The 21071-nt window shown below is 55.3% G+C and overlaps 1 protein-coding gene across 1 annotated transcript; it reads right to left on the bottom strand.

Moving 5' to 3' along the window:
* Positions 1-43: 43 nt before the first annotated feature.
* LOC122380103 (cytoplasmic aconitate hydratase-like) lies at positions 44-20894 on the bottom strand. Its single transcript, XM_043362921.1, has 16 exons — positions 20486-20894; positions 20082-20180; positions 13176-13342; positions 11534-11679; positions 10256-10801; positions 9313-9382; positions 8770-9093; positions 8393-8564; positions 4062-4279; positions 3079-3238; positions 2603-2823; positions 2145-2301; positions 1507-1635; positions 1143-1249; positions 720-856; positions 44-458 (listed from the first exon to the last, which is right to left on the bottom strand). The coding sequence occupies exons 1-16, from the start codon at positions 20496-20498 to the stop codon at positions 44-46; spliced, it is 3081 nt and encodes a 1026-aa protein (XP_043218856.1). The 5' UTR covers positions 20499-20894.
* Positions 20895-21071: the final 177 nt, after the last annotated feature.

Below are 21071 nucleotides of genomic sequence, written 5' to 3'. Positions count from 1 at the left end.
GAGAGAGAGAGAGAGAGAGTTAGCGAACGGATGGAATGACAAGTCAGGACGGTTCCCTTCCCCGGGCCAGGCTGAACAGCCTCTGGGGCACCCGTTCCTTCCCTCCCTCCATCCAGACTGAACAGCAGTGGGTCTCTTGGCGGCCCAGTCCCGGCGGGTCTCCCACAGCCGTCCCCTCCCGACTCACCAGCAGTGCGGGTCCTTTGGCGGCCCAGTCGCGGGAGCTGCCGCAGCCGTACTCGGCTCCGGCCAGCACTATGAGCGGCGTGCCGTCGCGCCGGTAGCGCTGGGCGGCGTCGAACACGTCCAGGACGGCGCCGGACGGCAGGTGGACGGTGCGCGGCCCCGGCGCCGCCAGCAGCCCGTTGGCCAGTCGGATGTGGGCGAACGTGCCGCGCACCATGACCGCCTCGTTACCGCGCCGAGAGCCGTACGAGTTGAACTGGCGCGGCGTCAGACTGACAGAGGCGGAGCGGTTAGGAACGAGTTGATGCCTATGACAAAACGCTTTCAATCAAAGAGGATCGACACGACAACAGCAAAGTCGAGAGCAGTAATAATAAAAACTAAACAGCGCTGAAACTTGAGTTGTTTAGGTTTCAAATCGAATGGTGAAACACAAAGTAGATTTGCTAAATTTCGGACGAAAATGCGTGAAAAGTCTGCTAAGATCTTTCCCATATCTAAAGCCGATTTAGTAGGCGGACCCTCTCACTCACCCCATCTCGATGAGGTAGCGGGCGGCCGGGCTGGTGCGTGCGATGCTGCCCGCTGGTGAAATGTGGTCGGTGGTGACGGCGTCACCGAGCACCAGCAGAGCGCGCGCCGCCTCAATGCCCCGCCCCGCCGGCGGATCCTGTACAGAGGGTAACGGTAAGGAGTCACTAAGGATGTCCGGCGGAGGCAAAACTAGCGGGGTGCAACAGGCTAACGCCTTCACAAGAGGAAGGTGGGTAAGGCAGATGAACGTAATACGATCAACTTTTGTATTGCTATTGAATTGCTTTTGTCACTGTCACGTTTTGACTTTTGTCATTCGCCGACGGTTCTCACAGTAGCCACTCAAGGTGACATTTGACATTTTATTCCGACACACGACACGGCATTTGGCAGCGCCAGGACAGTTCTGCGCCGTCTCTCACCCGCGTCATGCCCTGGAGGAAGGTGGGCATCTGGATGTAGGTGGACCGGTCGCTCCACTGGAAGGTGGCCGAGTCGGGCACCTCCAGCGCGTTCCAGCTGGCGTTACCTGCCCAGATGGGAACAGCCAGGGGTCAGCTGACTTTCAACGAACACACCACCGCACGATAGATGAATCAGCCGTGCCATAGCCATAATTTATGCAGCACTCATCCCACTTGTGATGTTATACAGCAGCGGTACTCGAACCGCAAAATAATTCATACATCAAACGTCTCGTGAAAAAGACACATCGACGCCATCATCCCATGGAATATTCAACCACAATGACGTGATTTCAAAACAAACATGAGCCTGTCATCATACCTTTGGTGATTTTCGAGTAGACGTCGGCGAAGATGGCCGGTATGACCGACTTGGACTCGAGCTGATGGATCTCCTCCCGTGTGGGCCAGATGTCGCGCAGATATACCGGCTCTCCGTCGGGGGAGGTGCCTGGGGCGCGGGCACACAGCAAAGTCGAGAGCAGTAATAATAAAAACTAAACAGCGCTGAAACTTGAGTTGTTTAGAATTCAAATCGAATGGTGAAACACAAAGTAGATTTGCTCAATTTCGGACGAAAATGCGTGAAAAGTCTGCTAAGATCTTTCCCATATCTAAAGTCGAGTTAGTAGGCAGACCGTCTCAGGACACAGTCGTCAGCGGACACAGCCGTCAGTGGACGCCGCCGTCAGCGGACACAGAGCCGTCAGCGGACACCGCCGTCAGTGGACACCGCCGTCATCACTGAGCGGTAGAAGCTTAGGAACTGGCCTAAAGGCCGTTTGTGCTTGTGGTGAACCGAGGGCCGTTCTAAGAGAGCTCGTAAACGCTCACATCTGTCATCATAAATAATAAAACACCAACACAAAAAAATAACACCAAACGGTCACCATCCTGCCGCTTTCACTATGCCATCAGCTAACGCCCTGGCTTCTCCCCGGCTCCCACCCCGATCCCCACCGATGGGCGTCGTCTCGAAGTCGATGTCGACGCGGCCGGCCAGCGCGTAGGCGATGACCAGCGGCGGCGAGGCCAGGTAGTTGGCCCGCACGTGCGGGTGGACGCGGCCCTCGAAGTTGCGGTTACCGGAGAGCACGCCGCAGCAGACCAGGTTACACTGTGGGTGTACGGAGGCGTGTGTGTGGGGTGAGACGAGCGGAGAGCCAGCGGGACGGACTGCCGAGAGATATGGAGCATGGTTGATGGCGAAACACACGTCAACTAGCGAAACGTCGCCATAAACTGTCCCCACCGTCGCTAAAGTATATCTAATTTGCATCAAACCTGGGTACCGGATCGATACAAGCACGAACGATCTCGTTATTACTCAAAAGGGAAGCAAACGCGAACAGCATCAGCAGAAACAACCGATGACCGACCAATCCGCCCTGCACTACACGCTGCGCACCCGGCCGTACCTGCTCAATGGCGTCCACCACGGGTCGGGGCAGCGGCCCGCTGTTGCCGATACAGGTCATACACCCGTAGCCGACGATACCAAAGCCGAGCCGCTGCAGGAACGGCAGCACGCCGCTGTCCTGCAGGTAGTGGGTGACCACGCCGGAGCCCGGCGAGAGCGACGTCTTGATCCAGGGCGGCACCGAGAGGCCGCGCTCCACCGCCTTCTTGGCCAGGATACCTGGCGTAACGAGAGAGGGAGGGGTGAGCGGGCCGCGCCGGTAGGGTGTAAGACACGCTAGGAGGACCCTGTAGGGTACTGAACCCTAACTACCGTCAAACTAAGTGAACTTCCTGTATTCGAAATCAAAAAATGGAAAGGCACTTGAAGATGCCTCGGGTTGTCCAACTGGAATGGTGCTTACTTCTTACTACCAGGCGATGTTATTAGTTGGTGGTATTATTGATGATGGTGATGGTGTCGCTAATCTCTCACCTGCCCCCAACATGACGCTCGGATTGCTGGTGTTGGTGCAGGAAGTGATGGCGGCGATCACCACCGAACCGTGGCCCAGACTGTAGGTGGCGCCCTCGAACTGAATGTCGCATCGCGCCTCCAGCCGCTCCGCGGGCACGCCGAAACCCTTGTAGCCCACCTGACGGACGCGGGGCGGGGTGGGAGTCAGTCGGGGTAGACTCGACAGACCATGGGCACGGTCCGGTACCTCAGAGCGCAGCCGAGCGCTAACAGAAATAGTCGGTCACCATATTCAGATACTGTCAGAGGCAGGCATCCGGCCCAGTATCATGACTGCAGCTGAACCATCGGCAAACTGCAGCCCAATGCAGTAGTTCGGTCAATCTGTCTGATAGAACGTGCTTCGGGTATTGGACACTTTGAATCTGATCCAATTTCAACTTAAATGTAACTTCGGATGCAACTGTGATTTTATAGATAACTATCAAAATAACATATCTACCAAGCAGCCTCCAGCAAATCTCACAATGCGGCCACCCATCGCCCATTGCGCATCCATCTGTCAGTCTCGTCCCCCGTCTCCGACCTCCCCTCCTCCAGCCTCCGGCCCGCCTCACCTCGGCCGACAGACACCTGATAAAGTCGTCCCTCACGGCCCGCCTCACCTCGGCCGACAGACACCTGATAAAGTCGTCCCTCACGGCCCGCCTCACCTCGGCCGACAGACACCTGATAAAGTCGTCCCTCACGGCCCGCCTCACCTCGGCCGACAGACACCTGATAAAGTCGTCCCTCACGGCCCGCCTCACCTCGGCCGACAGACACCTGATAAAGTCGTCCCTCACGGCCCGCCTCACCTCGGCCGACAGACACCTGATAAAGTCGTCCCTCACGGCCCGCCTCACCTCGGCCGACAGACACCTGATAAAGTCGTCCCTCACGGCCCGCCTCACCTCGGCCGACAGACACCTGATAAAGTCGTCCCTCACGGCCCGCCTCACCTCGGCCGACAGACACCGGATGAAGTCGTTCCTCAGCTGGCTGGCGGCCACCCGGTCGTGCGGCCGCTTGGGCCCACTGACCGACGGCACCACGGTGGCCAGGTCGAGCTCGACCACCTGCGAGAACGCAGGGTCCTGGTCGGCAGCCGAGTAGTCGCGCAGCAGACCGGCCGCCGACAGGTAGGCGCGCATCACCGCCACGCGGCCCGCGTCCCGACCTGTGAACAGAGGGGGGAGGGGTCAGAGCCGGCGTCGGTGACGGGGGAGGAGCGAATTACCGCCATACGGCCGGCGACACGGCCTGGGAGCCGGGCAGACAGGGGTTCAGAGGCGGGGACGGGGCGCGTCACCGCCACAAGGTCGGCATCTCGGCCCACAAAGGGGAATAGCATGGAGATCAGAGGCGGGTCAGACAGAGAGACTAGTTCTGAGGAGGGATGCCGGGACGGGAGGGGTCGGGTGGTTACAGGTACGGGACTGTAGCGCAGACACGAGAGCACTGCACCATTGATATAGCTGCTTCTCTTATTTGTTCACCGCCCTTCAAGATCAGCTCAGAGCCTGGAGGCCTCAATCTTCATCATGTCAAGTGTTCCACCAAAGCCAGTGGAATCGTGCTGCAAGTTTTGCTCAATTTCCATGCAGACATGGTTTGACTCCAAAGGGGAGCAGAGAAAGTACACCGTAAAAGGCAGACGGGTCCGTCAGATCTGTGTGCCTAGCCATATTGGGATTGACAGCCAGACAAAGTCCTGGAAAAGACACGTGAGCGGCCGACCTTTCTGAAAAAACATGTAGTTATTCTCAATGAAGATGAGAAGCTGAACTTAATGTCTAGTGACGAGCGCGGTTCGTACACACCGCGCCCGTCGGCGGTCAGAAACCACGCCGGCCCACCAGCCTGTCTTATCGGCCGCGTGGCACCGAGCGACGCCGGCCGCACGCCATACCGGACACACCTGGGTCATCGGAGAGCGATACCGGCTTATCGGAGCAGAAACCAAACGTGATGTCAACTCCTCCTTACGGGCGTTGTTTTCACAGCTAAGAGGCATTAGCATTCCGCAAACAGAACGCGGCTTAACTGGTAAAGCTAGTTTTATCTGTCATTTGTTTAACCATTCTTCCAGGGCCTATTTTAAGACAATTGGACTGGGGTGGCCAGGCAGTGGTGGCGCCCCTGTCTCTTGTGTGGGCGCCCCCCCCCCCCCAACTTCCAACTTCACTTCCAAACAACTTCACCCCATTGTTGATTGTAGATAAATCTAAATATCTCGCCACGTCACTGCCCCGAGACGCTCTCCAGATTTTGAAGCGCTTATGGTTCTGTAATGCCAAGAAAGATGCATTGGTGACCAGTGTTGTAATTAATAGGCGGCGGAACGGGGGGGGGGGCACCGGGGCACCGTGCCCCCCTTTGATTTTGGCATTTTAACATTAGCCCTTTTGGCGTTCCATGGAAAGAATGCGACCAAAAGTCGGCGGTGCCCCGTCGCCAGAAGGTGAAGGTGTTCTGCCGCCACTGTTGTAATTTGTATATTGCTATTTGTCATTGATGCACCGTTGATACCCGTAGGCCGTACCGACATATCGCCTCAGTTGTGGTAAGGCGCCTTAATAGTAGTAGCACCAGGGTTACTTTTACAGGAAAAGTTGAGAGATGGAATAAAATTCGGGGAAGTCATGACCCCCGTCCCCCGACGGTTTCTAGCCGACGCCTGTACTGATGTCAGTGAGTGCAGTGACGGATCCAAGGGGGGGGGGGGGGGTCGCATGGGTCTTGAACCCGCTGGGGCCCGGGGGCACCAAAGGTCTGCCAGGGGCACTACCGGCCTATCAGAGACACCACAAGCCTGACAGGGGCACCACAGGCCTAGCAGGGGCACCAACCACGGGCCTGTCAGGGGCACCAGAGACCTGCCTGGGGCACCACCGGCCTCGCAGGGGCACCACGGGCCTGTCGGGGGACACTTCAGGCTTGTCAGGGACACCACAGTTCTGTCAGGGGAACCACAGTCCTGTCTGGGCCCAGGGGCACCAGGCGCACCAGGGGCACCACAGGCCTGCCAGGGGCACCACAGGCCTGTGTAGCAAGAGCACCACGGGCCTATCAGGGGCACCACGGGCCTGTCAGGGGCACCTCAGACTTGTCAGAGCCCAGGGGCACCACAGCCCTTCCAGAGGCACCACAGGCCTGTCAGGGGCACCACGTGCCTGTCGGGGACACTCCAGGCTTGTCAGTGGCACCACAGTCCTGTCAGGGCCCAGGGGCACCGGCGGCTTAGCAGTGGCACCACAGGCCTACCAGGGGCACCGGCGGCTTAGCAGTGGCATTACCGGCCTAGCAGGGGCACCACCGGCCTAGCAGGGACACCACCGGTCTCGCAGGGGCACCATGGGCCTGTCAGGGACACCACAGGCCTGTATTTGGCACGTCTGACTTGTCAGGGGCACCACGTTCCTTCCCTAGCGGCACCACGTCAGAGGAACCTAGCGAACCTGTCAGAGGCACCTGCGGCCTAACAGGGACACCACAGTCCACAGCCCCCCCCCCAAAAAAAAATGAACTTAGGGCACCACCAAAATTAAGTGGCCGAAAACCGTTGAGTTTTTAATTTTGGGTATAGGTAGGGGCACCACTTCGATTCACGACCCTCCCCTTGGAGTTTTCCTGGATCCACCCCTGAGTGAGTGCGAAGAGACAACACAAGAGACGGTCTCACCGACCATCCGATCGGTATCGGGTCAAATCTGGAGTTCCGGATATTCCAAGTTCCGCCCTGGCGGTGCCACTGCCCACACTCATTGATAATATCTTAGCGCCAGCAACGTTGATTTATGACTAGAATCCAGGGCATATTTTAAGGCACTTACTGCGTCCCATTTTGGGACGCAGCCCCCTCGCCTTGGGACGTAGCCCCTGCTGATTTGACCCACTGCGTCCCTGCCCTGTGCCCTGTCCGGTTCCCTGACCTATGCCCTCCTGTCTACCCTGACCTGTACCCTTCCCTCTAAAATGTCCTGTGCCATGCCCTGTAACCTGCCGTGCCCTACTTTCTGCTTTCCTCAGTGCCCTACTCTGTTCCTTGCCCTGTGCCCTTAGTCGTAGCACGTGCCCCATAGGCGCGGGAGCCGGGGGGCAGTGGGGGCAACTTGCCCCCCCAACTCTGGGGCCGTGGGGGTGGTGCCCCCACAGCTTTGAGACGGAATACCACACTTTTTTTGCAAATGTTTTCTTTTTTTGTTGAAAAAGCCGAGGGGTGAAAAATAAGTGGCCTAAAACCGGTGAGAAAACTAGATTTGGGGGTACCCTAGGTTGATCTCTACTATGGTGTGCCCCCCAGTCGGAAAGTAGTTCCCGCGCCCCTGACGTGCCCTCTGCTCAACTTTGGGACGCAGTAAAAATTTGTTAAAATATGCCCTGCTAGAATCTGAATAACGATGACTATAGAATCTGAATAGCGAATTAATTGAAAATGGTCTCAAAAATAATTTTGACAGGGGGAAATTCCCCCTTCCCTTCCTAGCCATTCTGACACAATTTGAAAGGGGGAGCGTAATTTTCGAAGGGGGAAATTTCCCCTTTCCCCCTTTAAAAGTAACACTCTGTAGGACGATCCAGTAGCGGTATGGCGTCCCTGAGGGGCGCCCCAGTAGTGACAGGGCGCCACCCTTGTAGCAGGGCGCCTGAGTAGTGGTAGGGAGCCCAAGTAGTGGTGGGCGCCCCAGTGGTGGTAGGGCGCCTCGTGGCGGTATGGTGCACCAGTGGAACGTCATAGTAGTGTTACGACGCCCCAGTAGTGGTACGGCGTCCCATTTCTGATAGGACGTCCAAAGGTGGTTGGCGCCCCAATCGTATCTGGGCGCCCCAATGTTGATAGGGCTCTTCAGTCGTGGTAGGGTACCCCGTTGCCGGTAGTGTGTCCCAATCAAAGTAGGGCGCCACAGTTGCGGCAGGGCACCCCCAGTAGTGAGAGGGCACCCCATTGGTGGTGGTGGCGCCTCAGTGAGCCCTTTTCCCCCTGTCAAGCTGAGTTGCGCCCCAAGAATGTGTGGCCTCCGGGATTGTCGGCAGCTAATATCTGTGGGCAGACTTTTGGGCTGTTTTTCACTGGGGTGGCAAAATTAGACGACTGGGGTGGAAAACCGCACCACTGGGGTGGGTTTTGCCACCCCAGTTAACATGTTAAAATAGGCCCTGCATTCTTCTCAAGATCAACTCGGAGCCAATCGCTTCGGCGTTCCAACGAACCCAGTGCCACGATATCCCCTCCCCTCCCCCTGAGCGTGTGTTTCCCGCCACTCCGGTCCACCCGTCCGCCGGTACTCACCGGTCTGCACCAGGTAGTCGAGGCTGCGCTCGTCCACCGGGAAGAAGCCGACGGTCGCGCCGTACTCTGGACACATGTTCGAGATGGTGGCCCGGTCGGCGATCGACAGCTGACTCACGCCGGGGCCGAAAAACTCGACAAACTTGCCGGCCACGCCCACCTGGCGCAGATGCTGACGGAAAAGAGCGGGAGGGACAGCGTTCACACAGCTGCAATAAATAAAGGTAACTCTGTACATAGGTACAGCTGTCACCAATGCCTCACAAGCATTCCATGAACGCAACGGCTTGCAAGTCACATCGTCCAACAGTCTCACACTCCCACAAATCAACCTCCAATTCTCATCCGACCAATAAAACTCCTCGCTCGCCGCCCACCTTGGTGATGGTGAGCACGATGTCTGTGGCGGTGGCCAGCGGGTTGACCTGGCCGGTGATCCTGTAGCCGACCACCTCTGCCAGCCGCAGGGTGACTGGCTGGCCGAGCAGGGCAGCCTCGGCCTCCAGGCCGCCCACGCCCCAGCCCAGCACGCCCAGGCCGTTGATCATGGTCGTGTGGCTGTCGGTGCCGACCAGAGAGTCGGGCCGCAGCAGGCCGTCCGTGTCGAACACGACGCGCGCCAGGTACTCGAGGTTCACTTGGTGCACGATACCGGAGCCCGGAGGCACCACGCGCATGTTGGCGAACGCCCGGGAGCCCCACTGCCGGAGAGCGGGGGGAAGGCGTCAGGCTTGGCAAGTAATTCGAGTTCTTCACATATATTATAATTTCACTCAATAAAAGATGTTCAGCTAATTTCCAGTACATATTCAACAAATAACGGACTTATTATCCGATTCATAGATAATCTGTACTCGTTTAGTAATATGAAGAATAACGAGCGGATACAATAAGCGCAGTAGCTCAACCCAACGGCTTACCTTCAAGAACTGGAATCGTTCACTATTGCGGTCGAATTCCAGCTCCTGGTTCTTCCTTAAAGCCTCAGAGCTGAAAAAGAATGTCGGGTTACATCGTTAACACGGCATGGGTTTGACAAAGGCAATGCAGTGAAATCGAAACGGAACGAACCGCAAAAAAAGTAGAACACCACGGAGGGAGGACGCTACGAAGCGCTCGTATACTCGAGATATGGCTCAGAGCACTCGGCGTCCACTCAGCCAGCTTTGCAATATCGTCCTAAATACGTGACTGATACTGTTACCTTGAGATTGCAAAGGGACCAAACTCCACAACGGTTGCTAGAAGCGAGCAGGCATCCTGCTGTTGCCATGCGCCCCAATAACCGTCGATGCATTGCAGTTACTCGACTGCAGTATCAGAAACATACCAATGACAGGCGCCATGTCACGAAAGCATCTCAGATGCCAGATTGCGCAATGCTGCAAAAGTCAGCCTATGCAATGGATGCCGATCGATGGCTTTTAGCATCGCTTTGGGGAGGGAGAAATGGCGACAGCTGCAGTCGCCGTACAGCGATGTTGAACGTGGCACTAGGAAGGTGGACGTCTCGAGGGTTTTAGCGGTAGGTTTTGCACCTAGAAAATTTAGTGTACTTCAGGCTATATCTTCGTCGTCTTAAGCTTTTAAGTGTTGAAGATGCGATCGACTTGTTGGTTCACAAGCCGGCCATCATCGTGCAAAATGGCTTCATCGTAGATCGATTAGTTTCTGAGATATAATCAGAAATGTAAAAGTGCAAATCCTACCGCTTAATCTCGCGAGAGCCGTACCTAAACACTGGGCAGTAGAATATATGTATACAGCAGGCAGCCATTGCGAATTGCTGCCCATCTGTTGCAGCCCTGCGTTCGTCAATTCGCATTCTCATGCTCGGTTCCCTGGAGTCCCTCTCATACTCACAAAGCCGACTCCTCCTCGTGGAAGGGGCAGATCTCGTCTTTGATGGGCGCGGCCGGCACGCCGCAGGCGGGCAGCTGCAGCTGGTCCACCTTTTTACAGGCGCACCGGCCGTCCCTCCTGCTGGAGCACTCCTTCTCCTTGTCGCCCGCGCCGCCGGTGGCCGCCGCCGCCCGCCTCTGGGGCGGCCGGTACGGCGGTGGCCGCAGTGAGGGAGGCGGCGGCTCGGCGCCGGCCGCGGGCGGCTGCCGGCGGTGCGGCGGACGGTAGGCGCCCGGCCGGGGCTCCGCCGGCGCGGGGTCTGCTGCCGTTGCCGGCTCCGGTGCCGCGGCCGGGGCGGCCTCAGGAGGAGGCGCGGCCGGCGCACCGGCGGACGGGGAGGAGGCAGTGGCAGAGGAGGCGCGCACCGGCTTCCTGACACGGGCCTGCGCGCGGCGCGCGAACGCCGACCGACCCGAGCCGGCACCACCCTCGATGTCGTGCACGGGCCGGCCGCTGGTGCCGGAGGAGGGGGCCGGGGTGGCGCGGCCAGGGGTCGGCTGACCCACGCTGAAACAGAACACAGGTACCGTCATATGATCCGTCTTCACACTGAGTTACCGCATAAATACCACGACATTTCGCCACATATTCGGTCAACTGGGGGGGGGGGGGGAGAGGTTGGAAACCCGAACCCGGCGGGGACGGCTCCCATTTGATACACCTCTCGCCACGTCCAACCAACAAACAGAAAACCCAGCTGACAGGGAGGCCCAATCAACAAACAGACTGTGCGCGAAACAATAAAGTGACGCGGCTGAGTAGCCGGGCCGCCCGAGTTGTCTCAATGTCAGGCCGTGGTCGCGTGATCGGTGCACATGCACCGGTGTGCCGGCGGACGGTGGTGCAGGACAGGACCAACCAGATGCCGGCAGGCTCTAAAGTCGTACTAAATAGACACGATACAAGTTCAGCAGCTCACGACATGACATTGAACGGTACCGCACGGTTTATAACGACAGTCTGATACAGCGTACAAACAACACTCACTCTACAAACGGTTAGAAAATATACACCACATCGCTGATATACCTAACCAGGAAGTGCACTTTGCGGTAAAAAGAAGTTCCGTCGCAATCCTTCGGAAGGCCCATTATCGAACCAATTCGCTGCGTCCAACTCAGAACTTCATCTGTCTCCCGGTACTATAGCCCGTTATTACTTTATAGCCTACTCCCTCCCCCCGCACGTACGCCCGTGAGAAAAGAAGTTAGCCCCCCCCCCCTCTCCCCCGGTACTTACGCCCGTGAGAAGTCGACCTGGACCGAGTGGTCGATGACCAGGTCTGCCGGGCAGATGGGTCCGACCCGGGCCGGGTCGCCACCCAGGTCGCGGACCGCCTCCCGCATGGCGGCCAGGTCCACCACGGCCGGCACGCCCGTGAAGTCCTGGAGGCAGGGTAGAGGCGGGGTCACGGTACAGAGGTGGGGGCGATGTCACGGTACAGAGGGGAGGGAGGAGGAGGTTAACTATGGTGTACATTCAATAACGGCAGGGAGCGTTTTGTGAGGGCTGGCATGCAGCTCCGCAGTGGATGTCCAGCACTTCCGCACGTGCTAATATCCCACATTGTGATATTGGGTGTAAAGGAACGACACGAAATCTCCATTTGACAGTCAGACGCTTCTGCTTCTCATTCAAAGTCATGAAAATGCAACTCTCATTTGCAAGGAAACCCCTTACCTCCCACGTCACACGCTTCCCTTCATGAGTAACGAACGACACTCCCAGGCAAATCCTCAGCTCTAGAAAACCCTGAAGCATGGCCGACTACATTATCCATTCTCGGAATTCACATCACTTCATCGCCGCCCCAGCTAATGGCTAACACTGCTCTCAGGGAGGTGGACACTCTGGTTGCACATGTTCCCTGTCAGCGCCCGCGCCGATAGCACAAACAGTCTGCAACTCCTCCCCGGCACCCGAGACAGAGTCTCCTGCGGTGACGTCGGCAGGTCATTAGCACACACCGGCCTGGAGGGGGACCGGGCGGGCACGACTTGTTTATGGTACAGCCGGTGACGTATGTGCACTGGGTGCCAATCTGGGCGGACACAGCCGATGGCATGATATTCAGCAGACACAGTGTTAAATAAAGAGGTCATACTGGAGCCGAGCACCAGCATGACGGGTACCAAATGCCATGAAAATATGTAGGCATTGGTATAGTACATGAGAGCTCGACAGATGTTCGAGAATAGTACATACTTAATATGCAAAAAAGTACTAGCAGGCAAAATGGCAATAGGAACGGGTTTCCATATTTCGCTACACGCCTTTGCCCATACTGAAGCGATTCGACAGTGCGTCTTGCCCCGGGCCGACTCGCCACCCGTCTCGCAGCAGCGGATCTGCCTCGGCACATGCCCCAGTCAGAGACAGCCCCAGTCAGAGACAGCCCCAGTCAGAGACAGCCCCAGTCAGAGACAGCCCCAGTCAGAGTCAGCCCCAGTCAGAGACAGCCCCAGTCAGAGACAGGCGGCCGGTCCCGTGCCGCCCCTTACGGGCGCCGAGACGCCGTGGTACCGTGGAGTGCTCTGGGGCCCGTCACACTCGAGTATCAATGTCCACTGGCACACAACAACAGATAGCGTGGGGGGGGGGGGGGGGCGGCAAACAGTCATACAGACCGCTCCCAAAATGGGCCCCAAACTTAAACACTGTTAAACTTAGCATTGACTTTTTCGGGACACTGGATTTTGTGCAAATTGCCCACGGCAGATAGGGCCATGTCGACTGGGTCAGGTGAGGTTCAATCATATCGAACCGGGTCAGTCCAGAACACAAGCATTGAACCTGGCTAATCGGATCGGGTCAAAGCGGGTCGGATCTGGACCAGTACCGGTTCATGTCTGTTGTCTACGCTCTGCTCCCGGCGTCTGACCTGCAGTATGACGCGTCCCGGTTTGAAGGGCACGTGGACGGGCTGGCCGGCGTCGGTGAGCCGGCGCCAGTCGAGCAGTGCCTCCACATCGGCTCGCTGCAGCTGGACGCCGTCACAGCAGCGCACCGCCGCCTCCAGCAGCACGCGCACAGAGAACGGCAGCCGCTCTGAAACACAGCGGGACACGGCGGTCAGGGAGCGACAGCCGCTCACACATCGAGAAACGGCGGTCAGCGGAGGGCGGATCACCGCAGCCGCACTGAAACACAGCACTGCGGTCAGCGGTCGGACTCGTTGCCGCGCCCGCTGCAGACTCAAACGGTCAGCACAGGACAGAGCCGCACCGAAACACAGCACTGCGGTCAGCGGTCGGCCTCGTTGCCGCGCCCGCTGCAGACTCAAGCTGCTGCTGACTGGTCCATCGTAGCCGTCTTTTAACATGCGCATTACAAAACAGTGGTGTAACTGCGGAGGCACAAACGACAGGTCGGGAGCACCGTAACAGGACTCGGTCACATGGCAACAACTGACAGGCCCATGGTAATCCATCCTGGGGAGCCATTGACGTGTCAGTGGCATGGCACAGATCCTCCGCACGGAATGGCACGTCGCTGCACATTGTATAACCAGTAACCAGTAACTACCCCCTCACGCCAAGGAAACTGTCAGTCTTGCATAGGTACTGATACCGCCGCCGAAGGCGACACGGACGTTTAGGGGAAGTCGCATTTTTGCAGAAGTTTACAACCCATGCAAAGCACATGAACTAGCCGCTCGTAGAAGTAGCTAACTCAATGGCCGGGAGTATTTGGAAGGCAGGGTAGTGTGGTTTGTTGTTCGGCGTGACAACATTAAAAGTTGCAATAATCATTATGCATGGTATGTTTGGTGTATTCAGTACAACCGAGTTATGAATATTGCCATCACCTCATAGCCCATTCACATCCCGGTCATGTCACATCAGGGGCCCGTACCCCGTCCCGGGGTCAGCTGTTCGTGCCATGACCTCCCCCCCCCCCCTCCTACCGAGCTCCAGCTGTGCCGGCGGCCGGCCCGAGCGGGGGCAGAGCCGAGGCAGTCGGCACTCGGCGGCGCACCGGCATAAAAACAGCCGCCGGCGGTCCGACCGCCACCGGGAGGCTGACGCAACCGCCGGCCCCTCTCATACACATCGAGCCAACAAACTACGGAGCCAGAGCGCTCGCCGGAGCACACGAACGCCTCATCCGTCATACTCAAACATGGCCCTGCGGAATGCTGACCTGACCAATTCATAAACATTCTCCATGTCGTAGAAATCGAGGCGTACCGCCGCCGTCTGTCCGCTCTATGACGCCGGCCGCTGTCAGAAGTATGCTGAAGACTCGATAGCGTCGGTACATTCCCGGTCCGACCGTCTCATGGACTGACCCGGCGGCACGGCAAGGTGCGGTGAGGGGAGAAGGCCGAAGGACGAGGTCCCGGCAACTCGACGGCGCAGATCACACGGTCCAGACCAGACCCCTGAGCTGGGGAGGGGGAGATGCCAGGAGCGCCGCACCGTGGCCGCACAATGGCTGATAGCATTGACAGAGTTCAGTCGCGTGACGCACTCAGTCTGTCGCATCGGAGAACATGGTCAAAACGTCAAGGATACTTTTTTACCGGCATGGTATTCGAGATAAGCGTGGCACAGATAAGTTTTTGCTGCTGTCCTGATAAGACGTAGTCAGGAGCGTCACTGGTCTTCGAGCGGGCGCGTGTAATGAACACCACGAACTGAGAACGAATGAGGCTGTTGAATTATTGAAAAAAGAAAAGAGTTACTGTGTTGTGATGAATGCATCAAATCGAAGCCAACAAGAGCCATGAGCTCACACAGATCATGCCCAGGCGTTGTCCTACTCGCTGCGAATATGCACTACCGATGCAGCGGCCAGCTCACGATGGGGCGCTATACAATACAGGCAGCGGCACGCCCCTCCTCTCGACCTGCTAGCAGTGACAAAACGAGTGGCAGGTGTGGTCAACACTTTACCGCACGGCCTCCGTTGTGACCTGTGCTGGAGCGGGGCAGGCGTCTGGACTGGTTCACCGTAGATCATTCTTTCCTTGGACCTAGAAAATTGATGACTACGTGCAAATGTCTCGTTTCTTCCTATTCATGATCACTGCTTAGCCGAGCCTGGCTTGAGTTGAGGGCCGAGAGACGCCGAAAGTAACAGCAGGCGAAACAGAGTGAAGAATAACAGTTCGATCGCAGCCAGCTGCTATCACAACTCCGGGGCGGGACGTCCAAAACGACAACAGCGCTAGCCAAAGTACGGCAATGTTGTACACGCACACTTCCGTCGACACTGGAAGCTCATACTGCCCGCCAATGTTCCTATGACAGGCGAGTTACGGAAAATTAACCATCGACGTGGCGGTGGCCCCATGGCCCATACACAAAGCACCGAGCACAATACGCACACGCCGAGGACATCCGTACTGGATACCAACAGATACAACAAAGGTACCTACAAATATTACGCAATATGCAATGATGATTTGTTTGGATTCTTCTGAAAGCTGACGCACTCAGGTTCTCCAGTATGATTCGCGCATGGATAAAGGCAGGCTATACTAAAGAGGACTGGCGACACCGCCAATGAGACTAAGCCGCAAAGCACTGCATGTCAGAACTTCAGGCAGCGGTAGTTTACAACGGAAATGTGCGGCAATCTATGTCCCATTACTAATTTAACAAATATAACGTTTTCGGTACTAAATCTGCCTGATATTATATAAGGCGTAGAACAGTCCGGCATGAATGCCTGGCGCCCTTCTCGTCAGGGGTCATTAATGTCATTTTCCGCGAGCCATCAGGTAGTCCGGCGGCCCAGCTGACAAAGTCGACACAGGTGCGGGCAGCAGATACGGCGCATTCGCTCAGGTGCCAACTAATTGATGTGACATGCCGACCAGGCGTCAAAAGGCACACTATTTAGAGGCCGATGAGAGACGAATTAAAACCATGAAATATCGATAAGGAAACTGATTATGGCGTCGGTATTATCCAGCCCACCCACAACTAGCGGTCGATGTTCCGCAGACAGTGACAGTGACCGCGGGACGGGCAGGGTGGGTAATGCCGAGGGCCGGAAGTCGGGGGCCACCCCCGGCGGCAGGCGACCACCGTCCGACTCCCCTCCCACCATCCAGCCAGCCGCCAGGGTCGGACCCTGACGCAATGGGGCCAGAAACAGACAACTACGCCCGACGCCGCACCATCTTTACTCCAGTCTCCTCCTAACCAAACTAAACAGCACGCACTGGGCCGGGAATCCACCAAATTAACCCGCGCCCTGCTGGGGGTCCTGGATTTCCACGCCCTGCTGGGGGGGGGGGGTGTTTGAACACCCCCCCCCCCTTGTAACTCGGCTCCTGGGCCACGTAGCGATACGCGGAAGGCGGCGTTCGAAAGAGCGTAAAAAATAATGACGAAATCACTTCAGTCAATTTTTTGGTCAGGTCAAAGGTCAGGTCACCAGAGGTCATTGAAGGCAAAATTTCGCCGATTTCCAGGTCGAATGTCGAAAATTTCCAAGAAGCCGACGCATAACTCGGGAACCAATAAAGCTACAGCGCCGCGGAAAAGCGCATTCGATAGCCCTATTAACGCCCTTTCTGAGTAATTCTCTCAGATTTGACCTAACGTCAACGGTTTTGCCTGCAGGGGGCAAAAACTGCAAAAATAGCCGATTTTTTCTAAAACAGTTTTTCTGCAATAACTTTTGACCCAAGCCTTGTACGAGCTTACTTTTACCGGCATCGTGTTCATCTCGTCAAGACGCATCGAATGAACTATAACTTGACCTTGAAAGGTCAACTTGAAAATTTGACCTCAGGTCAAGGTCATGACCTGACCGGGAAGGGTCATGTTGCATATCAGTCGATCCGTATCGTCGAGCTGAACGCATCTAAGGCGTTTTCATCGCTCTAGCATGCCTCTATCAAAAGTTATTTGCGAAAAACTGTTAGATACCATTCGTGACCTAAGATGACCTCAGGGCATAAACAAGGGTCACGGACACCATTTTCAAGTTCAGTGTGTCTAAACCACTTGTAATTCGGTGTTTGGGAGTGTTTATAATGTCTTTCATCCAAAAGAGGCGCATTTCAATTTTCTCCCATTGACTTATAATGGGGAGGTCGCAAAATTGACCTGACCTTAGGTCATCGATATCAAAATTCTGAGATATACATTTTGTACATGCTATTGCTCTTAGCAATCGCTGAAAGTTTCAAACCGATCGGTCACTCGGTGTAGCTATGACAGACATTGAAAGTTTTTATGAGGTGAGGTCACTTCAAGTGACCTGGTGACCTGACCTTGAATGACCTTGGTCTGAAATTTTCGCAACATGTGTAGAATTGATGTATGATAAGGTGTACCAAAAACGGCGGCGCGGAGCGCCGCCGTTTTTGAGATATTCGCGAAAAACCACAAGGGGGGTGTTCAAACACTCCCCTCCCCCCAGCAGGGCGCGGGTTAACAGCGCTACCGTGGCTACCACGCAATATCATGGTTTGCACCGATCAGGAGGAATGGTTGTTTGTTGGGGGTTAGGGGCGCGCCGACTGGGAGGTCATTTTGCGCCCAGATCAGGAGGAATGCATGTGAACGACGTCCCTAGCCAGCCCGACCCCGAGCCGTCCCACCACCGTGTGGTCCAGCGCGCGCAACAGCGCGTCCCACGGCCGAGGCAAGAGGCTCGGAGCGGTTTTGGCGTTGGTGGCAACAGCATCAATCAGCAGCCGTACGCCCACAAACACGACAGTGTCACCCGGCAGCACCGCAGTCGGAGACTACAATCTTTTATGGTCCATAAATGGCTGTGTCCTAGAGGGGTTGAAACGTCTGTGAATGTGTGTTTCTTTTGACAGATAACGGACCACAGGAAAACGAGGCGCCAGGCGGAAATAATCCAGGAGCTTCAATTCATACCTGTGACTTTTCATGGCCACCAAATCGCTGAGCTATCCTACCCTCCTCTCACGGAGCTCCTAATCGTGTTGTCCCCTTCCACTCAAACAGCGTTGTTACGGATTGATATCTGTCCCCACGACAGGGGACCGGGGGGGGGGGGGGGGGTCCGCCGGACCGGTCCTTACATAACGACAGGGGGTCTGATAGTGTCGCTGGGACCGTCCACCCGACAGGACCTCTCCCCTCCCCAGGTAGCCGGGACGATAGCCTCAGCTCCTCGCACGCGCCCTTACTCCCCAGGCTGAGCGCCCCACCTCAGTTCCCGAACCGGGCCACACGCACAGAGCTGGCGCGCTCAGCTCTCAACTGGTAATAACAGCGGACACACAAATATAAAATCGACCCAGCCAGCTTCAGTGATCGATAAGCATGGGTATGAAAAAAACGTGAAGTTTATTCATTTGTTTAGTTATATCACAGAATACAATGAATAGGTACCACGAGATTTCATTTCACTAAATATCGTCTGTCGCCTAGCAGACTTCACCCTCGTGCTGTCGGTTGTGCCCACGCCCATCTGACCACGGCACTCAAACATCGGCCGCTCTCGGAGTTCTGGCGAAGGTCACTGACCTCACTACCGATGAAGTGATGTCACGGTGCATTTGCCGATCGTTTACCTCCTGTGTGGAGCTACAAAGGGGGTTCTATGGTAACTGAAACCACTCGGGGTATCGGTAGCCGCTAAAAATGCTTCGTCCAACAGGATCCTGACTGAAGTCACTCCAATGCCTCCGTCTGAGACACGGCTGGCGGCACACAACTGGAGCGGTGGTAGCAACAGAGAGCTCTGCACAGAGACGGTCCAGGCAGCGCAACCACAATGGGGTGCAGGGAGAAACGATCACACCACCAGACACCAGAAAGTCACGAACGAGAATGTGCCTACCGGCTACCAGCAACGGATGAAACCACACCATATCTGATGCCAAATTGAGTTGGCCAGTGAAGCAGCCGCCTCAACTCTATGCAAGTCAAGGAAATGTATGGCATCTCAAGCTACGAATTTTAGCTTCGTATTATTTATTGTTGTTGCAGAAGTAGGTAGTCAAAACTCCTTGATCTTCTTCAGTAACAAAGTACCGATAGGGTTGAAAATCGCCGTAAATCGTATCAAATTGGTACTTGGCAGAGCATCAACTCCTGAGACGCCAGCATAACCAATAAGTAATAACCAGCTCTTGTGAAGAGAACGACAAGTAAAATATTTCACAATCAACATTTTTTAAAACTTATAACAGCAGACTGCAGCAGCGTCAAGATCCATACAGCGATAAGGCACAACCCATAATCCCGTTTCGACCAGAGCCCGGCCACGCTCGCCCATGCTCTTGGTCCGACCCATTCCGCCAGCACGAGCCATGACCAAGGTTCAGCGGCGGCCGCGGTGTCGTAGACCGCGCCCCTGGAGCCGGAGGACCGACCGATACGATAACCCGCTCAGATCGCCTCGGTGGCGTCGCACCGGTCGGAAGCAGACAGCGAGCGCCCAAGGGGCCAAACTGGGGTGGAACCAGCCGAGCCAGCCAACCCACACCATCTGCTAGTGGGGTAGAGGGCCAGTCACCAGTGTGAGGTCAGATGATGGTTGGGCCAGACCAACTGAAACAGCGCAACCCTCCAAACAAGCCATTAGATTGGTAGTTGAGTAAACAGATAAGCTCCATAAATGTCCTCCACCAATGAAGTAGGCTTAACAAAATTATAATGGATGTGCCTTATCCAAATAATATCAATGTAATGCTTCATTTAGGTAAGCATTTGCTGATGAGGTATTCTGAGTTAATGATAGAAAAGGAATGGTATAAGTGCTAACTAAATAATATAAACTAAACGCAGCAGCACTACTCTGATCAGCAACTTTTTTCCTCATTCCCTGCCCAGCAGGGACTTACCACATCGTGGGTCATTGAGGCCAGCCAAGTCGAAGTACCTGAAGGTGGCACCGTCCACAACCAGCTCCCGCTCCAGGTGCTGGTATGGGTGAGGTGCACCTGCAAATTGTCATGGTGAAAGGTATGCAACTATTCATATGATATACTGATGCATGCATCACCTGAAAATTGATAGGTAGGTATTTATGTAAATGTTTAACAGCCCAAGCCATGTATTTTCATACTCAGCTTTGAACAGTTTTGGTTTATGGCACACACTTCACAGTCTGCTTCTTTTCCTACATAAGAACTGCTAAGCACATATTTCCCAGTCATGCCAAATAACACAGTAATGATAGCAAGATCAATAGATAGGTAGGTAATTGATTTAGATTCAGATTGTGAGACATGACAATCATACTTACTCAAGTTCTCCATGTCCAAGTAATTTGTGAAATATGCAGCTTTAACAGGGTGCAGACTGCAGATATCACTTCAGAAGAGTATGTTCACATTCCAAAGAATGACTGCATTATTTAGTAGCTGAATGGCACACGTGTTGATGCAGTCGAAACATTCGTCGGTGCTTTATTGTTATGAGACACTGTGTCTATGAAACACTTCACGTTAATTCATCACCCGATAATCGAGCGACCTGGATCAAACCACAGTGTATCTGAACAACAAGTTGAACTTCCGGTTTCTCACGGGCCGATCGAACGGAACGACCGAGGAAGACGAGCCACCTCCTACCTCCTACAACCCCCCGATTCCTCTCCAACGCAACAATAGATTTACAATTCGCTAGGCAGAAATTACAAAAGATCAGCTGTATGGAGCTCACTAACTGCATACAACTGTGGCGCATCTAAATGAAATTTGCTTTGTTCTTCATTTCTTTCATTTTTGTCAGCTGGCTGTTGTTTCAAGGTCATATTGAAAGCTGAATTTAATTGTTTTTCTCTGTTTCTTTGGTTTTTAACCCTTGTTTTTAAAACATCTTTGGTACTT

Source organism: Amphibalanus amphitrite, unplaced genomic scaffold (assembly GCF_019059575.1).
Source record: "Amphibalanus amphitrite isolate SeventyFive unplaced genomic scaffold, NRLGWU_Aamphi_draft 000091F_arrow, whole genome shotgun sequence".
NCBI classification, from domain to species: Eukaryota; Metazoa; Arthropoda; class Thecostraca; order Balanomorpha; family Balanidae; genus Amphibalanus; species Amphibalanus amphitrite.
Note: the sequence above shows the minus strand (reverse complement) of the source record. Positions and strands in the feature narration are given on the sequence as shown.

Excerpts from the sequence above, each read along its gene's own strand:
- LOC122380103 (XM_043362921.1), bottom strand. Across the intron at positions 11,680-13,175 it reads CGGGACGCGTCATACTGCAG|GACTTCACGGGCGTGCCGGC; the intron begins GTCAGACGCCGG and ends CCCTGCCTCCAG. Across the intron at positions 9,094-9,312 it reads AACGATTCCAGTTCTTGAAG|TGGGGCTCCCGGGCGTTCGC; the intron begins GTAAGCCGTTGG and ends GCTCTCCGGCAG.